This window comes from Giraffa tippelskirchi, chromosome 7 (genome assembly GCF_054371585.1).
Source record: "Giraffa tippelskirchi isolate mGirTip1 chromosome 7, T2T-mGirTip1v1.2.pri, whole genome shotgun sequence".
NCBI lineage: Eukaryota > Metazoa > Chordata > Mammalia > Artiodactyla > Giraffidae > Giraffa > Giraffa tippelskirchi.
This window is the reverse complement of record NC_137281.1, coordinates 121,692,464-121,715,112: the sequence shown is the minus strand read 5'-3', so window position 1 is coordinate 121,715,112 and position 22,649 is coordinate 121,692,464. Positions and strand designations below refer to the sequence as shown.

General features: G+C 38.4%; 1 protein-coding gene across 4 annotated transcripts in view; it reads right to left on the bottom strand.

Moving 5' to 3' along the window:
- The window catches only part of ATP8B4 (ATPase phospholipid transporting 8B4 (putative)), a 317,399-nt gene that overhangs the window by 92,640 nt on the left and 202,110 nt on the right, over window positions 1-22,649 (bottom strand). For all 4 annotated transcript variants that reach the window (XM_081508362.1, XM_081508363.1, XM_081508365.1 and 1 more), the window contains 4 exons: window positions 17,234-17,392; window positions 9,616-9,704; window positions 8,275-8,471; window positions 2,258-2,466 (listed from right to left, as the gene is read on the bottom strand). In XM_081508362.1, coding sequence (XP_081364488.1) covers window positions 2,258-2,466; window positions 8,275-8,471; window positions 9,616-9,704; window positions 17,234-17,392 — 654 coding nt within the window. The remainder of the gene's footprint in view (window positions 1-2,257; window positions 2,467-8,274; window positions 8,472-9,615; window positions 9,705-17,233; window positions 17,393-22,649) is intronic.

The following is a 22,649-nucleotide window of genomic DNA, read 5'->3' as shown; positions in this document are numbered from 1 at the left end:
GATTCTTTATCCTCCCAGCCAACAGGGAAGCCCATCGTAGGTTTTTAATTCAAATCTCTCTCTTTTCACTATTCAATACAAACATGCATGCTAAGTCACTTCAGTTATGTGCAACCCTTTGGACCATAGCCTGACAGGCTTCTTTGCCCAGGGGATTCTCCAGACAAGAATACAGGAGTGGGTTGCCGTGCCCTCCTGAAAGGGATTTTCCCAACCCAGGGATCAAAACAGTATCTCTTACATCTCCTGCAGGTTCTTTGCCACTAGCACCACCTGGAAAGCCCCTCACTATACAAGAGCATGACCCAAAAAAGCACTGATAAAGAGTTACTGGTTGTTTTTCTGGGGCTCAGGTATAAATCTAGAATATAGTGAGGCTGCTGTTGGGAGGAATCCCTGAGCTAGTGAATGAACCTCACCCAGCACCTGGAATTTAAATACCAAACTCACCACAGTTATGTTCTAGTCATTACCCCCTATGCTATAACTCTGATAAATGATAAAAGCAAACTGTCTTTGTGTAAAATGGTGTTCTCAAAGAAAGCCTCTTTATAAGGCTGGTGATTAAAGCAAAGAAAAACTGAAGTCTAAGAAAATGATAGATCTGAGAAAGAAAATAGAAGCTTTAGGCAGATAAGAATAGTCTATCAAAATTTCCCAAGGCCTGGATCTATGGCATAAACAAGGCCAACTGTATGGGGGAAAAATGATTCTGGAACAATCTATGAGTTCGTCAGTAAGAATATATTTTAATAACATAATAAATTATTATAAATTGGAACGGCTTTATAAATTAAAGGTCTAAAGGGACTGTTAAATCTTTCAGTTACTTTCCTGCCTTTTATGAGGGAAATCACAAGCTATCAATATCATAGGATTTGTAAATTTGGAGATTTGCAAAGATCTTGGGATATATATATTGTGAAAATCCAGGGACTTCTCTAAAAACAGCCCCTGTGACAAACATATCTACAAATAAATCTTGGTCCTCATGTCTTGAAGTTTCCTTAGGATAATTTCCTAGACGTGATATTGTTTCTATTATATTATCAATAAGTGCCACGGCAAAAGAATACAAAAGGCCTACAAAATTCAAAATGACTCCAATACTCTAACAAAATTTTTTCATTTAAACTGCTTCTGGGTTGTATTTATCAAAAGTGTCTGAAAATAATATCAAAAGAAAAAATTTTAAGAAAAGGTTCTATTTTATTGAGCATCTTCATAATATTAATAGTGATGTAAGAAAAATGCACAATGTAACTGAGGCCGTGTGGAAGTCCAGGTTGAAAATTATCTGGCCTACTACCAGAGAAGGGTGGGGCAGGTGTGGACAGAAGAGAAGTGAGGAAACCATGGTAACCAGGGGTTATGGGGAGTGGAATAGCAGAGCGAGGTCAAAAGACAGGAGAGTATGAAAATCAACTTCTTATAATTCTCAGTTTTGCTCAGGATCAAATCTTACTTTAAAATATTTGGCAATGTGTGAACTTTCCCATCAGGAGACAAAGGAAAGGTTTCTCTCTCTTTCTTGGATTTTCTTTACTTCCTGAGATTCTTGTATCGAGAAACAGGACACTCGAGTTCAGTGAAGTGATACTGGGAATCCAGAGGAACCTGACAGGAGCCCTCTGGAGAGCTTCCATGCTCTCAGCAGAAGGAACTGTCTGCTAACTGGCCTAAGTCGGGGTGACAAGGGTCACATGTAACTAGAAAGGCTGAAAATCCCCAACAGAGCAGGTATCCTAACAAAAGCATACAAATAGGAACTCAATATTGATGAAACAGCTTGTCTGACCACTAAAGGTAACCCTGTGCGGTGTGAATTCTCAGGAATGAATCGTAAATTCTTACAAACACAGACACTAATATCAATTGCGGGCTGTTAGGAAGCAAGTATAAAATACTGCTTTTACTGAGATAATTCAGGCTCTGAAGAACTCCTCCTCCCTGGGATATGGGTCCATTAAGCACCACGTATCACACAGTTTGAGCAACGAAAGGAACCTTGGACAGTATCTAAACTAACCCTCATGGGGTTACATGAATGGTAACAGATCCAAAGCTTTATCTGAATTATTCAACATTCACCCAACAAATATTTAGCAAGTGTTTATTATGTGCCAACCACTCTGGTAGATGCTGGTGGTCTCCATATTAATAAGAAAGCCAGAGATTTTTTTTATTTAAAAAAAATAGGGTTTCTTAATTTTTTCAGGACTGTTAACTAACAACAAAAAGGAAAGGTTTCTCTTACCATAGATTCTCCCATTAATGGAACATTTTTTAAAAGTCATGATGTTTTGAGTGAGGGTACCCGTCTTGTCAGAGAAAACATATTCAATCTGGCCTAGTTCCTCGTTGAGTGTGGTCGTTCGAGCTTCAGCAGGTGTTGCCTTCCTGGAGTAATACATCTTCCGATCCCAGTTTATAAAATAACTGTGTCCCAGACGAATTACTTCCACACTTTCATCCATTTAAATGGAAAAAAAGAGAGAAATACTCCATCAATCTCAATACATACAAAGCTTTACCAAAGCAAGAAGTCTGCCAATGTCTTCAGAGTTTAGAAGAAAATGTGGATGCTCTGTTTCCAGCTCCTAGTGATCTTCGAGGCATCTCAGCAGAGTCTTTTCATAAAATGTTCAAAGTAATTTCCTTGTAGCACCTTGAAACAATGGGCTAACTTGGCATAAAGCCTTCAGGAATGTTCTATGCTTCTCTATTTACATTAAACAGGCCCAAGCCCAGTGGAGATTTCTTGTGTAGCCTACCAGTTATTTGATGTGGCTTCACTTTACCAAAAGAGGTAGAAAGGAGTCCCTCCATGAAGCACTAAGCAAACCATAGTAGATATTGAGTAAAAACAGGGTGTATTGTCATACTACTTTGCCCATTTACCAGAAAAAGAGCATTGTCTTGTGATCTAGTGGAGATTTATGACTTTCCAGTTCCAGAAGTGGAATTTCTAAAGCCAAGAGTATAATATTTTTCAGTCTTTGTCATACACAAGGCCAGATCAACTTTCAAAAAAATTACAACAATGTAAGTTTCTACCATTAGATTATTGAAAGTTATCTTTTAGTCTATGCCAAGTCAAATGGTATCTTATTACTGTTTATTGCATTTCTTTTCTTATCAATGAACTGAATATCTGTTTCAAGTTTTATTGGCCAGTTATATGTCTTTCTGGAATTATCTAATTGCATTACCTTCCTAGTTCATCTTTCCTATTCAGGTATTAATGTATTTCTTATTGATTTGTATATATGGAATATATATCTACATACATTATATCAATATGTTACACAGTTTATCATTCATTTTTAATTCTGTTTCCACTATTTTTGACACAAAGAACTTTTCCCTTTTTAATCAATCAAATTTATCAATGGTTTATAGTTTCTGTTTATAGCTTCTTTGGGGGAATTTTTGCTTAGATAAGCCTTCCCTATGGCAAGATTATATATATACAGATATCTATACTTTTCTTCCAGTTCTTTAATTTTTTCCATATTTAATTCTTTCTTGCAATTAGAATTTTCTGAAGTATGACATGCATATGAGAAGCTAATTTCAATTTTTACCAAATGTATTCATCACTGTTGAACAATGAATTCTTTCCCCTATTGTGTTAAGATGACTCCATGTCACAAAGAAATTACTTCCTCACTAGAATCTGTTTCAGGCATTTTAATTTTGTTCCTTAATGTGTGATTTATCTCATGTTTTCATTATTGTAGCTTTATAAAATTTGGCATATGAGGTAAGAAAATTTTCATTCTCTTTTAAAAAAATTCTTACCTGTAATGTATTCCTCTTGATAAAATCAATGTGTTCATCAAATAAACTTTAGAATCACTGTATCAACTTTCTCATAAAACTTACTTGAGACTTTTATTAAAGTTATATTAAACTCAATTATTTGAAAAGAATGAATATTTTATAATAAATACAACTTAAAGAAGTATAAATCTTCCCAGGAGTTCACTTTGAAAAAGTACTTCTATTGGTAAAGAGTTTTAGTTTTGTTTTGTTTTGCTTTGTTTTTCACATAGGTCCATACCATAGCTTGATAGATTCATTCCTAGACATTTTCTTTTAATTGATGAGGTAATTTTTAATTGCTTTTGGTTTAAAGTGTTTTTAATAAAAGAAGCTTTCTTTAATATTAAAAAAAGTGATTATGTGACAAAATTCAACATTTCAGTGAATTATTTTACTGAGTTTTACAGAGTTATTCTTTGGATTTTCGAGGTTTATAATCACATTTTCTCTGCTCTTCCTCTCTACAAGGTTTATTTTGGTTTCATGTCTCATTTTTTTCCATTAATATTTTAGTTGCATGACTTAGTACATTAACAAGGACATCTAGAACAGTATAAAATACTAATGATAAGGCAAGGACTCGTAGCTTATTTCTGACCTTAGTGAGAATTAAGCTTCGGTTTTCTCATCTGTAAACTAAGTTGAAAGCAGCCTGATTATGCTAACTCTGAATATTTATCTCCTTAAAGACAAAAGATGACACCCAAGTTCTTTCTGCACATTAAATCCTATACATCTAGTTCTATAAGTACATGCCATACCTACATCTCCCTCCCCAGAAATGGTATGGTGTCAGCTCATTTTCTATTTAAACGGTAATACTTTTTTCATACAAACTAAAAAAGCACACTGTAACTCTGTAGAATCATAAAAACAAATGTCATACTCTGCATGTATTTATTTATACATTACCCAGTTACAATCTAATCTTAATTTCATTCCCATCCCACTTCCTTATAAGTTCCTTGCTAGCTGTTCTAATCAGCTTTGTTCTTCCTATTCCATTCACTCAGAAAGCATTAGCACTTATCATAAACTAGCCACAATGCCTGACCTGTCGTAGGTAGTCAGTTAGTGTTGAATGAGCAAATCCTGACCCTTTATTCCCCAATTTCACCAGTAAGGACATTAAGACCTACAGAGGTTGTGAATAACCCAAGGTCACACAATTAATCACAGAACCAAGACTAGAATTCAGGCATCTGGTAAAGTCAATGCATACCAGACCTGGAGAGTGCCATAAAAAATGGCATTATGCATTGTCATAATGCGAGTAACTGTTCAATCACTTGACATTTTCATTTATTTGAAGGTAAAGCATCTCCCTAAAAATCTAAGCAAAATGAATGGAGAACAGAATTTAATCCTGTGTTGTGGTTCAAGTTGGTGGAAGTATTCTAAATTAATTTTAATTCTTAGACCTTAAAATAGTCTGTAGAGAAGAAGGAATCATTTTTGTTTGGAAGAGGAGGATTTAGGAGAGTCACAATGGAACATTCAGCCCTTTGCTTTATAATAGCAGAGAAAAGGAGGCAAATGTTCCAGAGTTAGTATGATCAAACTGCTTAGTGTTTTCTGCCTGGATGCTCAAAGATCAGGGCTTATGATTTCCCCCATTCTGTGGCAAAATAAGCAACATGGAAACGAGTTTCTTTTGCTTTGGGGAAAAAAAAAAAAAAACACTCAAAAGCTAATTCCTTAGGAGTACAGCAATTATATTTCTTAAGATGTTGTATTAACACATGTATACCCGTGGAGGATTCATGTCAATGTATGGCAAAACCACTACAATATTGTAAAGTAATTAGCCTCCAATTAAAATAAATAAATTTATTTAAAAAAAAATAAAAATAAATAAATAAATAGATAAAAATAAAAAACTGTAGCTGGGTATATTTTAACACTACAGATAAACTGACAGCATAGAAATACCCTGCCAAAATCAATGTATTATGCTCACATGGAATTGTTAACCATTCAATGTAAATTCTGCACTGTTATCCTTAAGAGACATGGCACTAATTTATTCCTTGAACCTTTGGAAACTTTTGTAGGAAACCTTCATCCCTTCAATCAGAAATACCTGGATTTCTCTTTTTCCAGATCTTGGTGCGAGCAACCTGAAATCCCCCAGAATGCTTTTTGCCTCAACTTTTTGTCAAGCTGACCTCAGATCACTGTTCTTATTTGGTGAGGAAAAAAGCTATTATCTTCATCAATACCATGGCTTACCAACAGGTAGAAAATTCTAGTCTCTTTTGATGACATGGCTGATTAATAAATCATGTACAACTTAGACACAGACACTGTGCCAAGTGTTAGAAGACTTGGATTTGGATCTTGGTTCTGTCCCTAATCAGCTTTACAATCCTGAGAAAATATCTCATTTATGAAAGAAGTTCAACAGCAATGACTTCAAAAGATTTTGGGAGGGGGGAGATGTAAATGAGATAATGTATGTGAAAGCACTTTATGTAAAATACAAATGTCTATTTTACATTAATTGTCTAGAGGTAAGGTGATATTATTTGGAGCAGAAAATAACTCAGAAGTCAGTTATTTTAATCCTCTCGTTTTACAGCAAGTATTTCCTAGGCAAACCAGGGCACAGAGAAGCCAAGTACTTTCTCCAAGGTCACACAGCTATTAGTGGCAATGATAATATCAGAATGTGAACCTGGACTATTCCAAACAGGTTTTCTTTCTGCCACCACTGGGAACACATTAGAAGGAAAAAGGACCTGGGAATCTTGGTCTTTAAAACACAATATTAGAAATCATAAAATGAAAAATGCCAGTACACTTCAAAGAAAGAGTATATACAGAATATACTTCCTTTGTGAGGACACATGAAACTGCACATGTACAGATGGTAAGTCACTCTGAACATCTATTGTTCATTTCTACATAAAAGGAAAGCTATAAAAGTTGACCATAGCTCCTCTGGCAAACAGCAAGATTTACTACAGACTTTATAATTGGATACAAGCATAAGAGGTCCTCAGAATCAAAGACAAGCCAGTAGGATACATTTTAAATAGAGCCCACTCTGACCACAGTTCCAGAAGGCCCAAAGTAATCTGTGGTGTTGTGGCCACATGCCACTATTTCAAGTCAATTTCCCACTTGACGTTTCAGTTTCCTGACTGCTCTCCAAAACAAGGGTGGATTTTGTGCATTAAACTTCCCTAGCTTCATCAGAGCTAGGATTTTGGAAAGAGAGAAAAAGAAGCTCGTAAAAATTAGTAGGGATTTAGAGCTGGTGATTTTGTGTATTGTTAAAATTCTGGTGATGAGGAACATCAAACAACCAAGTCTCATCTTGGCTCCAGTGTCTTTGGGATTGTCCACCTCAGTCTTGGCAGGATTAGGATCCAAATTGTCTCAGGTACAGATTCTAGGGCCAACTTCTAACTTTTATCAAACACATACATAAACACACACACTCACAGAGTGCTTATGTATAGACAGATAGGTAGACCATTTTAGCTCTAGTTTATAGGACCAAAAGTGGACTTCCCTGGTGGCTCAGACGGTAAAGTGCCTGCCTACAATGTGGGAGACCCGGGTTCAATCCCTGGGTTGAGAAGACCTCCTGGAGAAGGAAATGACAACCCACTCCAGTATTCTTGCCTGGAAAATCCCATGGATGGAGGAGCCTGATAGACTACAGTCCATGGGGTCTCAAAGAGTCGGACATGACTGAGCAACTTCACTTTCACTTATAGGACCAAATCTAGAAATGACAAATCAAGCTGTAGAGGGAGGAATAAACCAAACTTCTTTTTCAACAATGAATAAGCACCACCGACTATGTTTCAACTCCTTCATATATTCACTGATAGTTACTAATAAAAATAGAAAAAAATAATATTCATTGAGCTCTTATAATGTGTCAGGCATTTGTCTAAAAGCATTATAGGTTTGCTTACTCTCTATACTACATTTTAAAGTAGAACTATTACTTTCTCCACGTATAAAAGGAGGACACTGAGGCACCAGGAAGTAAAGTAACTTTGCTCAAGGTTATGGAACTAGGAAGTGGTGGCATGGGGTCTAAATCTGGGTATCTGGAGCCAGACTGGTACCAAGAGGCATCATCTCAATAGATCCCCCCAAATATTTTTCTGTGTCTTTCCCAACATCAACCCAATTCTAATTCATTAGGTTGCATGAGACTACACGGTAGTCTGTGTATTCCAGAGGAAAACATCCCTAAGAAACCAAATCAAATCAAGAAGAAAATAAAATGCATCTATTGTTAATTTGAAAATGTAAAACTTAAGCAGATTAAACAGCTTAGTTGCCTCATTTGTAACAGATGTGGCAGATCATGAGCAGTTAGAGACTTCTATCTCACTGCTGTAATTTTAAGACAAACAAAAATGATTACATAGAACACAGGCTTTTGACAAAATGGTTTCAAAGAACAAACTCTCATCTTACCTCACATATAATGAAATGGGTACCACTGTATTAAGGATAATAATATATGACCAGAATGTTAAGAATCCTGAGAACACAGAGTTCTTCTCTCCTTCATTCCAAAAGAGGAAAGTTCTGAATTGGTCCCCAACTTGATTCTCCCAGATTGAATTTCCAATTGCAAGAATAGTTCCCAAGCATATCAGAAACCCAAAAATCTGAAATGAGTATAGAAGTCCAAAAATTAACTTGAATTCCAACTAGTCATATCAACACAATACAATTATACTTCTAATTCCAATTGTTATTTGAAAATCAAGTTATACAAAGCTCACCTAACTTATCATTAATCATACGAGTAAAATGTAATATGCTTACACTGGGAACTTGGCTAAATATTTTACATACACATTTTCTCACTTAATTCTCCCATTGACTTTCTGAGATAGGAAAAAACACTCACACTTTACATGCTAAAAAAAAAATAAAAAACAGGTTATATAACTTGTTTATGGCCACAAAGCTAATAACTTCACATCCTCTATTTGGGAAGTATGCATATGTTTAAGTGGCTTCCAAAGATTAAGGGCTTCCCAGGTAGTGGAGTGGTAAAGAATCTGCTGCCAATACAGGAGACACAAGAGACATGGGTTCCATACCTGGGTCAGGAAGATCCTCTGCCATGGGAAATGGCAACCCACTCCAGTATTCTTTCCTGGAAAATTCCATGGACAGAGGAGCCTGGAGGGCTACAGTCCATGGGCTCGCAAAGAGTTGGACATGACTGAGCGCATGCGCATACACACACACACACAGAAGTACAAGAAGATCTATATCCTAACTTGCTCTAGTCAGTTCCAGTTTACATCTACTGTCCAGCTATAATATTGACAGTATTCCCTTCTTTCACCTTCAAAAGCATCCTGTTGAATGATAAATTATATGGTAACCCAAAGCACAAAAGCAGAAGGAAGAAAACATCAGTAATAAAAGACAGTCTCAGACTAGTCAAGTCTCTTGGCTACAGATCTAGCTGCACAATGTTTACTTGAAGTCAACAAGAAAGATAAGGGTTAGTTAAAATACTGCATAACATACACTAAAACTTTTCAGGTTACTTTTGAGGTTCAAAAAAAAAGTAGAAAGCAACCTCAAAATTGTTAGCCAACTCCTACATTTGCAAATACTAATTTTCAAATTAGCAAAGCAGACATTTTGGAGGTAATGAGGCCCCAAACGCAAAATCTCCAAATACAAATTCCACAAGAAGAATGTAGACATCTGAAAGAAATCTCATCAGAATGTAAGAAACATATTAAGATAATGATTGTGATATTGCCTAATTTTGTTATAATAACTTACCCATAGAACTAGAGTATTCATCAGTCTATCAATGCTTGTCCTCTTCAACTTTGTCTTACCACTGTTCTGCATTAGTTTAGTGTCAGGACCTGCAAAAGAAAAAAGGAAAGAAAAATAACTTTGAAATGATTAGGTTATATATTATTAATTCCTCAGGAAAATAATGTTTTTCCAAAATAATTTGAGTCTTATTAAGAATAAGATTATTAAGTTGTTTATCATGATGGAATTCCAGTTGAGCTATTTCAAATCCTCAAAGATGATGCTGTGAAAGTGCTGCACTCAATATGCCAGCAAATTTGGAGAAAACAGCAGTGGCCACAGGACTGGAAAAGGTCAGTTTTCATTCCAATCCCAAAGAAAGGCAATGCCAAAGAATGCTCAAACTACCGCACAATTGCACTCATCTCACACGCTAGTAAAGTAATGCTCAAAATTCTTCAGGCCAGGCTTCAGCAATATGTGAACCATGAAATTCCAGATGTTCAAGCTGGTTTTAGAAAAGGGAGAGGAACCAGAGATCAAATTGCCAACATCCACTGGATCATCATAAAAGCAAGAGAGTACCAGAAAAACATCTATTTCTGCTTTACTGACTATGTCAAAGCCTTTGACTGTGTAGATCACAAAAAACTGTGGAAAATTCTGAAAGAGATGGGAATATCAGACCACCTGACCTGCCTCTTGAGAAACCTGTATGCAGGTCAGGAAGCAACAGTTAGAACTGGACATGGAACAACAGACTGGTTCCAAATAGGAAAAGGAGTACGTCAAGGCTGTATATTGTCACCCTTCTTATTTAACTTATATGCAGAGTACATCATGAGAAACGCTGGGCTGGAAGAAGCACAAGCTGGAATCAAGATTGCCGGGAGAAATATCAATAACCTCAGATATGCAGATGACACCACCCTTATGGCAGAAAGTGAAGAAGAACTAAAGAGCCTCTTGATGAAAGTGAAAGAGGAAAGTGAAAAAGTCAGCTTGAAGCTCAACATTCAGAAAACTAAGATCATGGCATCCAGTCCCATCACTTCATGGTAAATAGATGTGGAAACAGTGGCTGACTTTATTTTTTTGAGCTCCCAAAATCACTGCAGATAGTGATTGCAGCCATAAAATTAAAAGACGCTTACTCCTTGGAAGGAAAGTTATGACCAACCTAGATAGCATATTAAAAAGCAGAGACATTACTTTGCCAACAAAGGTCCATCTAGTCAAGGCTCCGGTTTTTCCAGTGGTCATGTATGGATGTGAGAGTTGGACAGTGAAGAAAGCTGAGTGCCGAAGAATTGCTTCTTTTGAACTGTGGTGTTGGAGAAGACTCTTGAGAGTCCCTTGGACTGCAAGGAGATCCAACCAGTCCATCCTAAAGAAGATCAGTCCTGAGTGTTCATTGGAAGGACTGATGTTGAAGCTGAATCTCCAATACTTTGGCCACCTGATGCGAAGAGCTGACTCATTTGAAAAGACCCTGAGGCTGGGAAAGATTGAGGGCAGGAGGAGAAGGGGATGACAGAGGATGAGATGGTTGGATGGCATCACTGCCTCAATGGACATGAGTTTGGGTGAACTCCAGGAGTTGGTTATGGACTCTAGGTGAAGACTTAGAGAGCTGCGGTTCAGGGGATCGCAAAGAATCAGACACGACTGAGCAACTGAACTGAACTGAACTGATGATGAAACAACTGATTCTCAACTGGTGTCTTTAACAACAATCCTGGAAACTGCAAGAGAATTGATCTCCTTAGAATGGGATAAATCCAGACATAATTTGTAGCTAAAAGGTTTAAGAAATGCTATTTCCCAAAAATCTATGTATGGATGTGCTTATAATTTGAAGCAATTAAAATCAATCAAATGGAGGAATGATTTGAAAATGGTTAAAAGAATGTAGTAATAAACACAGTTCAGAACAGTGAAGTCAAAAATGGCAAGTTAAGAAAAGAAATCAAATGCTGGATGTGTTTCCCAAAAAAGATTTTTGGTGGCTTTAATGGAGAAACTCCAGTAACTTCAAACAATACAACAGCAAGTAATTTAAACCTTTATTGGGTATTGCATACTGTTTATATGATATGCATTTTTGTAAGGGCAAGAATTGTCTTAAGTATGGTGTTGAGATTTATTTTGAGTAATCCTTTTAAATCCCATGTTAAATATTTACTAACTGCCTTGTTCAAGAAATTCTAAGAATATTATTAGCTGCTTTAGAGGTAGCTTATTAGATGACTAACAAAGAATATTAGATTATATTGCTAAGTAAATTCCTTATAAACAAAGATGCTTATATTGCTAAGTAAATTCCTTATAAACAAAGATGCTCAACTAGTCTTCCCTCTCTACATCATCTTCCCACAATTACCACCAATCCATGCACCCATTTAATAGAGGAGAGGGGGAAGGAGAGAAAGGGGGTACACATGGAATTATACATCATTCTAGACGTCAAGAAACAATGGGAACATTCTTAAAAGACTCCTTTTCTTAAAAGACAAATTGGAGTAAAGACTGGGGTCTCATAACAATTCAGTCTTGAGTTAGAAATTGTACCCCAGTGTCCTTTTCCCAGCCAATGCTGGGCAAAGAAGACCACCCACTTTTTCCCAGAATCGTTTATTAAAATCATCTGGACATTGAGGGTGGGAAGCATTTCTTTTAGTAAAGATCACAAACGACAAATCAAGTTTGTGATTGCTAAAAGCTGAAATATTGACAAACCAGTTTTGTGCTAAAAATTTACATTTCTTAGGCATACATACACACAGACCAGCAAAGAATGCTTAATGAGTTCTTAAGTACTTATTTAAATATAGCCACAGATGTTGATATACACATCTCTTCTTCCCCTCATAGTCAAGATTTTGAAAGAATTATCTACACCCTTCATCCTCTGATTCTCTGTCTCCAACTCATTTCTCAAGCTAGTTTCTGAGCCAATCACTCCAAAACAGATCCGGCATTGTCATCTATATCCTCCATGCCTTCTTTGACCTCTCAGCAGACTTTGACACTGTTGACTATCTCATCCTTTTGAAACACACTCTTCCCTTAGCTTCTGTTTTACAATGTTCTGCTTTTCCTCCTACCTCTTTGATAGCTTCTTCTTTGTCTTCCATTATGCTCACTCCTTTCTTCTCAACCATTAAACAGTGAGACTTCTTAAGAATTAAGTAGAGACCATCTTCTCTTCCTTCTCAACCCACCTTCCCTGAGAAATCTAAGATCACAGCTCCAATTAACATCTGTAGACCAAATGTGTATCTTCAGCTCACATCGCTCCTCTGAGCTCTAAACTCATATATTTCATCACCTATATGATATCTTCCCCTGGATCTTTCTAAGGCCCCTCAGGTGGCCCTTGTCCAGCCCAGCTTGTGCTCTTTCTCCAGGGTTCCTTATCTCAATGAATGGCACCACCTTCCATTCAGTTGTGAAAGGTGGGAGAAACCTCAGAGTCTAATCTATCCCATGACTCCCACTCTAATGCAAAGTATCATCATCTCTCAACTGGACTGTATGTAGGAAAAGTCTAGCAACTTTGTCTCCTGAATCTGCTACCATCCTATGTATACACTTTTTCCTGGATCCTATTGACCAACTTTAAAAATATTACAGGCAAAAGCAAAACTTTCCAGTTTAACACATACACACATCATCTGTGTGAAAAACTCACAATGGCTTCTCAATGCTCTTAGGATAAAGACCAAAATTCTGGATACAGACTATAAGGGCCCTGGATGGTCCAACCTCTATCCCTGTCTCTAGGTGCACATCCACCTCTATTCTCCAAGTTTTCCATGCTCCACACTGGCCTTAAGTTTTGCTTTTTTTCTTAACCTCCCCAGCCTCATTCCCACCATAGGGCCTTTGCCTATGGTGTGCCTTTTAGCTAGCTTGTTATTTCCCCTCAGATTCCTCCACCATATACTCTTGTGAGTTCATGTTCTTTTTCTTCAGAGTACTTTTCTCCATTTGATATTATACACTCATTACTATAATTATTTAAGAGTAATGTCTTTCTTTCCTACCAGACTCAAATCACATGAGTGAAGGGACTACACTTTTTTTGGTCACATTCTTGTAAAAAAGTAAGCAGCATAGTGCCTGCCACATAGCAGGTACCCAGTAAGTAACTGTTTAATGAATGAATTTATTTATTAAGTACCTACAATGTTTTAGGAAATATCTGTATGTGCTTTTCACATATTATTATCTCACTAATGCTTAAAACAAGCCAATAAATTAGGTATTATTCTTAGGTCACTAACAATGAAACTGAGGATTAAAGAATTTAAATAACATGCCTGAGGTTTCTTTTTTTTTTTTTTTTTGGCCTGTAAGCATCAGAGCCAAAATTACAACCCAGATACATCTAATTCTAAAGCTTTTGCTCTTAACCACTATTTTTAAAGCCATATGAAATAGTCCATTAATTCATTAATACACTGACTCATTCAATCAGTGTGTAAGACTATGACTCATTCAGAGTTCAAACAGGAAATAGATGACACACAGAACAAGGATTATTAGAGGAAGGTATATCTATAAAGAGACTCTCTACAAAAATACTGGTGGGTATATAGGAGGTACAGGAGAAGTAAAAAGTTAACACAGTAACCAAGCACTTCATAGCAATCAAGATGTTTCTTCATCTACCCTAGAAGGGAGACATGAGGGGAGGGGTGGTTATTATACCCTAAAGGAGAGAGTTGTATAAAGTTTGCAGCTTCTAAAGGAAGGGTGACTTTATGTTGAGGGGCCCAGCCAGCTTTAAGGGAGGCAGCTGGGGAAATAAATACCATGACCTCAGTCTTCTTCCTTTGATTTCTTCCCAGGGATCCCCAAAGACAGGACCAAAGTTCAAGGAAACCTATTAGTGTAAACCATACAGGTCAGCCTCCAGGGTAGAGAGAAGAGCGTGAAATGGTGGCAGTAGATCTGCAGGGGCAAGCCAGCACAAAAACCTACTATGCACCAAGATGGTGTTGACTCCTATGGACTCCTTACATGGATAAGACTTCTACCCTTAGAAACAGGACTTTCTCCTGTCGTGAGTTAAAAGAAAAGCCATTCCAGGAAGGCATGGCCTAGCTGTTAATGTATATTAGAAAATCCTCATGAATTATAGATTTGTAAAGTAAACCATGTTTATGACAACTACATTTCTTACACAATCCTTAAGGGCAGGTATAACTAGAGTACTAATACATAAAGAATAGTTAATTTGTTTGAGATAACTTTCATAAGATCTAGGTGTTCACATGGACCTAGTTCCCGAAATTAGATATCTCAAGACTTAAGGGTGGTGAGACACTCCTTTGTTCAACTCTAGCACTGACGAAATCAACCATTCCTCTGCCTGCAATTATTCTAATTAAGCTTTCCATTAACATTTGTGCCCAGATGAAAGTTAATATAGGCATGCTCTGCTTTACAAATATATATAATAAATAAATGCTCTGCCAGTGAACATTAAGGTCACGTCACAAAAGAGGGTGATTCCCCATTTCTCCCTGCCAAGATCCAAGAGCAGTACATTATCCCAACTGTCAGCCTATGGAGCAGACAGTGTGCTCTGAACTGATGACAAAAGAAGGGAGAAGCAGGGAAGGAAGGAAAATAGCAATTATGAGGCATTCTCTTCCATATGCACTGCCTCTCTGAGCCTTTATAGTGACTCTGTAATGATACTCATTCCCACATTACAGCAGAGAAAACTAAAGCTTAGGACTTTTAAGTAACCACGGTTTAACATCCTTCAGTTGACAAACAAATCCGAACCCAGATCTGTCCAATCCAAATTCTGTGAACTTTCTGTTATACTGTGTCGGAGGGGGACCTGTTCAACTTACCACTCCACTTTCTTCTACGTAGAAGCATTTCCACACAGAGCCAACACGATGAAGGAAAACCTGACCCCTGAGTGGCTCGCAGCAGCTGTCCTAACATAACATGCTATAGCTGAACCACTGTCCTGAATGAGTCATTCCAAACAAGATCACACAAATGCAAACAAAACTTTGGGTTACAGCCCACTCCTAGGGTGATGCACTTCCGCTTCTCTAATGACAGGGAACAAACTGAGAAAGTCTTCTCCATTTTGAAGGGCTTCCCTGGTGGTCCAGTAGTTAGGAATCTGCCTGCCATGAAGGAGACACAGGTTCTATCCCTGATCCCGGAAGATCCCACATAGCGGAGCAACTAAGCCCGTGCGCCATGAGTACTGAATCCGCACTCTAGAGCTCAGGAGCCACAACTAGTGAAGCCCACACACCCTAGAGCCCATGCTCTGCAACAAGAGAAGCCGCCACAAAGAGAAGCCTGCACACATAGAAACTAGACAGCGATCCCCACTCATCACAACTAGAGAAAAACGAAGCAATGAAGCAGCAATGAACACCCAGCATAGCCAGAAAACAATAAAAATAAATAAAATTATTAAAAATAATAATAATAAAAGAGACCTTTGAGTAATCTCCTCTTCATTAAGTGTGACAATTGAAGTGGGAAGATAAAGAGAGGTTAATGTATAAGACTAGCAAGCTTTTTCTCAATACAAGATGCAAAATAAGGAAATATATAATCAAGGGTTTATTCCCCTGACTAAAGAATAAAAGCATCTGATGAAAACATTATGAAACCAGATTCATCCCCAGATAAAATACTGCCTCATTTCTAGGGATTTCTCAAGTCCTTATAATGGCAATGCCCCGACAGTGAGAGCCTTGCTAACACTCACAGCTGAGAGTATTTAGGAGGAATTCAGAGGATTTTTCTAGATTTGGAACACTTTTGAGTCTTTAATGAACATTTTGTTGTTGCTGAAGAAAGTCAGTTAAGAAAAACATTCCAATTTTGATTGCACATATAGTCAATAGGCCCAAAACACATCTTAATTTGGTGTCACAAGAAACAGGATTTTAAAAACTCAAGGGCTGGCAATTGAAGCCATGAGTAAAAATTGAAGAGGCTTTATGAAATGATACTACTGTAAGCTTCCTTGGCAAGAGAGTGCCACCTTGGGCCCTTTAGAGATAAATTAGAGACAGGAAAAGTAGCGGGAAGAGTAAGAGATGCTCCCCTTCCTCCCTCAAGCCCTACCCCTACCTCCAGCCTGCATAGTCCTTCCAGAATCTGCTGTCCTGCTGACAGATAGTAGAAGAAGCTCTGAAGTATATACAGAAACGACTGCAGGATCTCTAGCAAGGCTCTTCCAAAAGGATTGCTTGAAACTGGCAAACTACAAAATCAACAACAGAGCCAGGACTTTCTTTCATGCTTGTCCTCCACTTTAAAGGCAGGCTGATTAATACATATAATGATAGGGATGACTGAGATGGGGTTAGAGAATAAGAAAATACACATTAGGTATCTAGCATCTGAGTAATTAAGGCCCATGCACTCTCAAGAGTAAGTTCACGATGTCAGTGGTTCCTCAGAGTGGGGCCAGGCCCACTGTTTGTAGAGCAGTGGTGTCTTACCCTGGTGCTCTGCCCTCTGCAGTCAACTCAGAAGGGCACTTGGCATGCTCATCCAACCTGGAGAGCCACAGACTGTGCCCATGCAGTTCTCAGGAAGAGTTCACCCATGACAGACCCTGGGGAGTCCACTGTACCTGCAAAAATAACCATTCCAAAGCACCAGCTGGTATTTCTCAGGACACATCCCCTCAGGATTATCGTCTCATTGTTGAGGGAGTGCTTGCTGCCCTTCCAAGAGAGAACTCCGGTGAATTTATCTAACTTGTTGTTAGGCGCCTCACACACAACAATCCCTGTAAAATACAAGAAACAAACATCTTTATGCCTCACCTCGAACTCTCTTTAGAAGCCTGCAATACTGTGTTAGCAGCCTACTTCTGACATACAGTTCATTTCCTTCTCTTTTTCAACAGCCCAGTGTCATACATATGAAAAAGTGAAAGTGTTAGTCACTCAGGTGTGTCCAACTCTGTGATCCCCATGGACTGTAGCCTGCCAGGCTCTTCTGTCCATGAAATTCTCCAGGCAAGAATACTGGAGTAGACTGCCATACTTTTCTCAACACACACACACACACACACACACACACACACACACACACACAAACAAAGTCATGCTAGGAAAAATCACCTGGGGCAGGGTACAAATGTTGGGAAACATGATTTTCTGCATTGTCCAAATAAGAATAGAAACCCCAAGAGCCATGGGATGTTTTTTCCTTTAAAAAACAATCACTTATCTCTACTTTTGGTTTGAAATAAATGATTTTTGGAAAGATAAAGCAGAGGTGATCCTAAAACTTTTTATTTCATCTTTTTTTTTTTTTTTTTTATTGAATGTAACTTTCACACAGGTTAAGATGGCATACTTCTAGTTTCACAACCAAAGTTAATCGGGTCTTTCTAGGCTCATAATCAGAATTTCGGGTTCCTACTATACCCCACCCACAGGAAACCTGGGCCTTGTTTGCCCTATGTGCCTGAGAATGCATGTGATTCCTTTCAGCTGTTCCATGCTTCTTATCTTGATTAGATTCAGAGTTCTAGGGACTCTCAGAGGTACCATATAACTTGCCCCAAACTGGCCAAAAGCTGTTTCTTGTTTTTTTGTGTTTTTTTTTAATACCAAGCCCATTCCAAACTAACGGCATGCCCATTCCAAATCAATGAATCAATCTGTTCCATTATTTCAATAAGAAAATACACTTTTACAATGAGGGTTCTCTTGATAGAAAAAGAAACCAGAAATAATCTTTCACAGACTCTGTCACAAAGTATATCTATTAGATTTAAGTACATTTGCATTGCACATAGTTGGGGTTAACTTTTTGAGTACAAAGATTTGAAAGACAGAGGGAGAGAGGAAGGAAAAGAGAGGAAAGGAATGAAAAAGATAATTGAGAATAGATCCAAACAAGATTCAAGCCTGCCAGGGGTAAGATTAGTGTGTACAAAATTCTCTCCCCAAAACAATAAAGATACATTTATTTAATCAGAAACCAAAAGGGTATTTTGCAACATAGAAAGCAACATTTGGAAAATAAAGGGAAGTATGTCTTTAGCACTGACTGAAGGGACGAGGAAATAGGAATATTTTTCAAATAGGAAATTTTCCAAATAGGAAAAGGAGTACATCAAGGCTGTATATTGTCACCGTGCTTATTTAACTTATATGCAGAGTACATCATGAGAAACGCTGGCTGGAAGAAGCACAAGCTGGAATCAAGATTGCCGGGAGAAATATCAATAACCTCAGATATGCAGATGACACCACCCTTATGGCAGAAAGTGAAGAACTAAAGAGCCTCTTGATGAAGGTGAAAGAGGAGAGTGAAAAAGTTGGCTCAAAGCTCAACGTTCAGAAAACTAAGATCATGGCATCTGGTCCCATCACTTCATGGCAAATAGATGGGGAAACAGTGGAAACAGTGTCAGACTTTATTTTTTGGGGCTCCAGAATCACTGCTGATGGTGACTGGAGCCATGAAATTAAAAGACACTTACTCCTTGGAAGGAAGGTTATGGCCAACCTAGATAGCATATTTAAAAGCAGAGACATTACTTTGCCAACAAAAGTCTGTCTAGTCAAGGCTATGGTTTTTCCAGTGGTCATGTATGGATGTGAGAGTTGGACAGTGAAGAAAGCTGAGCGCCGCAGAATTGATGCTTTTGAACTGTGTGGTGTTGGAGAAGACTCTTGAGAGTCCCTTGGACTGCAAGGAGATCCAATCAATCCATCCTAAAAGAGATCAATCCTGGGTGTTCATTGGAAGGTCTGATATTGAAGCTGAAACTCCAATACTTTGGCCACCTCATATGAAGAGTTGACTCATTGGAAAAGACCCTAATGCTGGGTAGGATTGGGGGCGGGAGGAGAAGGGGACAACAGAGGATGAGATGGTTGGATGGCATCACTGACTCGATGGACATGGGTTTGGGTGGACTCCGGGAGTTGGTGATGGACAGGGAGGCCTGGCGTGCTGCAATTCATGGGGTCGCAAAGAGTCGGACATGACTGAGTGACTGAACTGAAGGGGCGAGAGACCAGTGGGCCTATAGAACTTCCGTATTGCACTGTTACACCCCCATCAAACACCTCCTGAATTTAGAGACTTCTTACATGGACTCCTTTCCTTCCCAGGATGATATGTTTTCCTTTTAAAGCTCATAGACATAGGTGATGGGAGCTTTTCTGATGGCTCAGATGGTAAAGAATCTGCCTGCAATCAAGAGAGCCGGGTTCAATCCCTGGGTTGGAAAAATCCCCTGCAGAAAGAAATGCTACCCACACCAGTATTTTTGCCTGGAGAATCCCATGGACAGAGGAGCCTGCTGGGCTACAGTCCATAGGGTCTCAAAGTTGGACACGACTGAGCAACTAACACTACAACAAACCTAGATGACAGCAACCAGTTTTCACATGGTCCGATCACTCCTAACCACCAGACTGCTAAAGTTAATAGACCTTGCTTGAAAAAACAAAACAAACAAAACCCTGAAAGGAATGAGAGACTCTAAGGGCTCAGGTTGCTTTTCCAACTCCATCTACCGTTCCCCAGAATCACTGAAGTATTGCTGCTGAAACACCCCAACTGGGACACACACTGGCTTCTTCCCAGACATCTACTGCTAACTGTGAGTGTGCTGGCAGAAGGATTTGGGTGAGGCTAAGTAATCCATACAAAGTCACTTTTTACATGAACAGAAATGGCTAAGTCCTCGTTTGCTTCTATTACAGCATATCACAGTATTCAAAAGTAAGTGAAAACTGATTTCAACTGGCCCAAGTTATTTAGACAACTCCATTGTGGAAGAGGAGACTTTTTCTAAACTCTAAGAATTCAGCATCTCTTTTTGTTGACCAATAATGAACATTCCCAAATTTTATAGAACCTTGAATTAGGCATCACCAGCAAAACCTACATAAAATAATGAGACCATAGCAACCTTTAAAGTTTATTCCAGATTCAAGACTCAATTTCTCCGGCTTCAAACTTGGCCACTAAAAAAAAAAAAAAAAAAAAGTGCTTTGGGCAAAAACAACAAGATACACAGTCCCTGCCAACAGGAATATAAAAAACAGGCTCATTTGATCATTTTTATTGTCGCAAGCAAAGACTGACATGGAGGCAAATGTAGCCTTGAACATGCTGGCTGGCTCCTCCCTGGCCCCAAGGCTCATCCATTTCTGGCCTGACACCAAGGGTGTGGTTCTAGACAGGAACAGGCAGTAAGGCCAAGGGGCTATGCCTCAGTTTTTGGAGGCCCAGCACCAATTCAGTCATTCTGGAAGATATGAGCCTGGTGGTTTAAGTACATACTAAATACAGGGCCTAGTGAAAATAAAGTGGCATGAACAAAGCCAAGCTACTTGTTTTTAATCTTTAGAAGTGCTCAGCTTCCCCCTTTTAGTCCTGTTAGCACAAAACACAAGCTTCCCAATGTCTTTTCTTCCTCTTTCCAGAAGGGGTAAACAGATTCCTTTCAATGGAGCACTGTATTCACTTCTATATCCCCATAACCTATCATACTACCTACATAATAGGAATTTAATAAATATTTGTTGGAGAGATGGATGGAAAGATGATTTCAAGAGAGAGATGGGAAGGTGACGTGGGTATCTGAGCAGATCTAAGCTGATTGAAAGAAGTGGTGGTATATTTCCATGGTAATAATGATAAAGGGGATTGGAAGACCTAGTAGTCTAGCCACAGTGGGCCACTTAAGTTGGCCTAATTCTAAAGGGATACAAATAGATCTGAGAACACTGAAAATAAAGTAGACAACTTCAAGCACATTAGAAGCAAGCAAAAATATATCCCTGCCATAAAGCACAATAAGGATTAGAGAAAAACTGTAGGACCCTTCTTCCCTTTGCTAACTGAGTCAGAGAGTAAGTGGCAGGCAACAGTTTGACAATGGATGAGAAAACAGTTTAGAAAAAAGAGCATTGTTTCTCACATAGTTATTCACGGAACACATGTACAGAGAACAAAATCATCTTTAATGAGCAATAAAACAACTGGGGAAAAAATCATGTCAATTATGAAGTATAAATATAATGAAACTGTCAGTCACAGTTGTTTGCTTCTCTGAAAAAACAGATGTGAAAGCAGATAGCAGTTCATCCAGTTTGCAATCACACAGAAATACTCGAGGCCTGTACGAAACAAAATCTACAAGATTTCACTCTGAACCCTCTTGGCATTCTAAATTTAGTCAGCAAGATTGTTAGTTAATTAACAACCTAATAATGTTCTCAAACTAAAGTGCTCCACTGTAGAGTGGAAATCTATAGTTTATCATGAAAATGGAACTCAGTGTCCCATATTTCAAGATTTTTCCAGAGCACTTGACTTTATTTCTTTATGGATATTATTACTGTTAGCAATGCTTCTTGATTATCTGCACTGCAACTCTTCTCAAAGACAATTAGCTACTGAATTAAGACATCATTGCTGTTCAAGAGTGCTCTGCTGCTAAGTTGCTTTAGTCGTGTCCGACTCTGTGCGACCCCACAGACGGCAGCCCACCAGGCTCCGCCATCCCTGGGATTCTTCAGGCAAGAATACTGGAGTGGATTGCCATTTCCTTCTCCAGTGCATGAAAGGGAAAAGTGAAAGTGAAGTCGCTCAGTCGTGTCCGACTCTTAGCGACCCCATGGACTGTAGCCTACCAGGCTCCTCTGTCCATGGGATTTTCCAGGCAAGAGTACTGGAGTGGGGTGCCACTCTAGCCAAGCGCTTATTAGAGTTTAGAAGACTGCCCTCTACTGTTGCCCTGATGATTGTGATAAATATTTTTTTCTTAGAAAGAAAAATGTCACCTTCCCATTTTCTAAAACCTCATTACTCTTCAACCATAAGCCTCAGCTACCCATCACCATCACCATAATGGCCACATCAACAGCAGCAGTAAAGAAAAAAGTTCTTTTCTTCACAAGGCTCCTGTATCTCACACAGTCACATCAGCTCTGCTATTGAGCTGTGCTTCTATCCAGGTGAATGAGAAACCGATCTGGTAAGTTTAAAAAGTCACAAGATTCTAACAA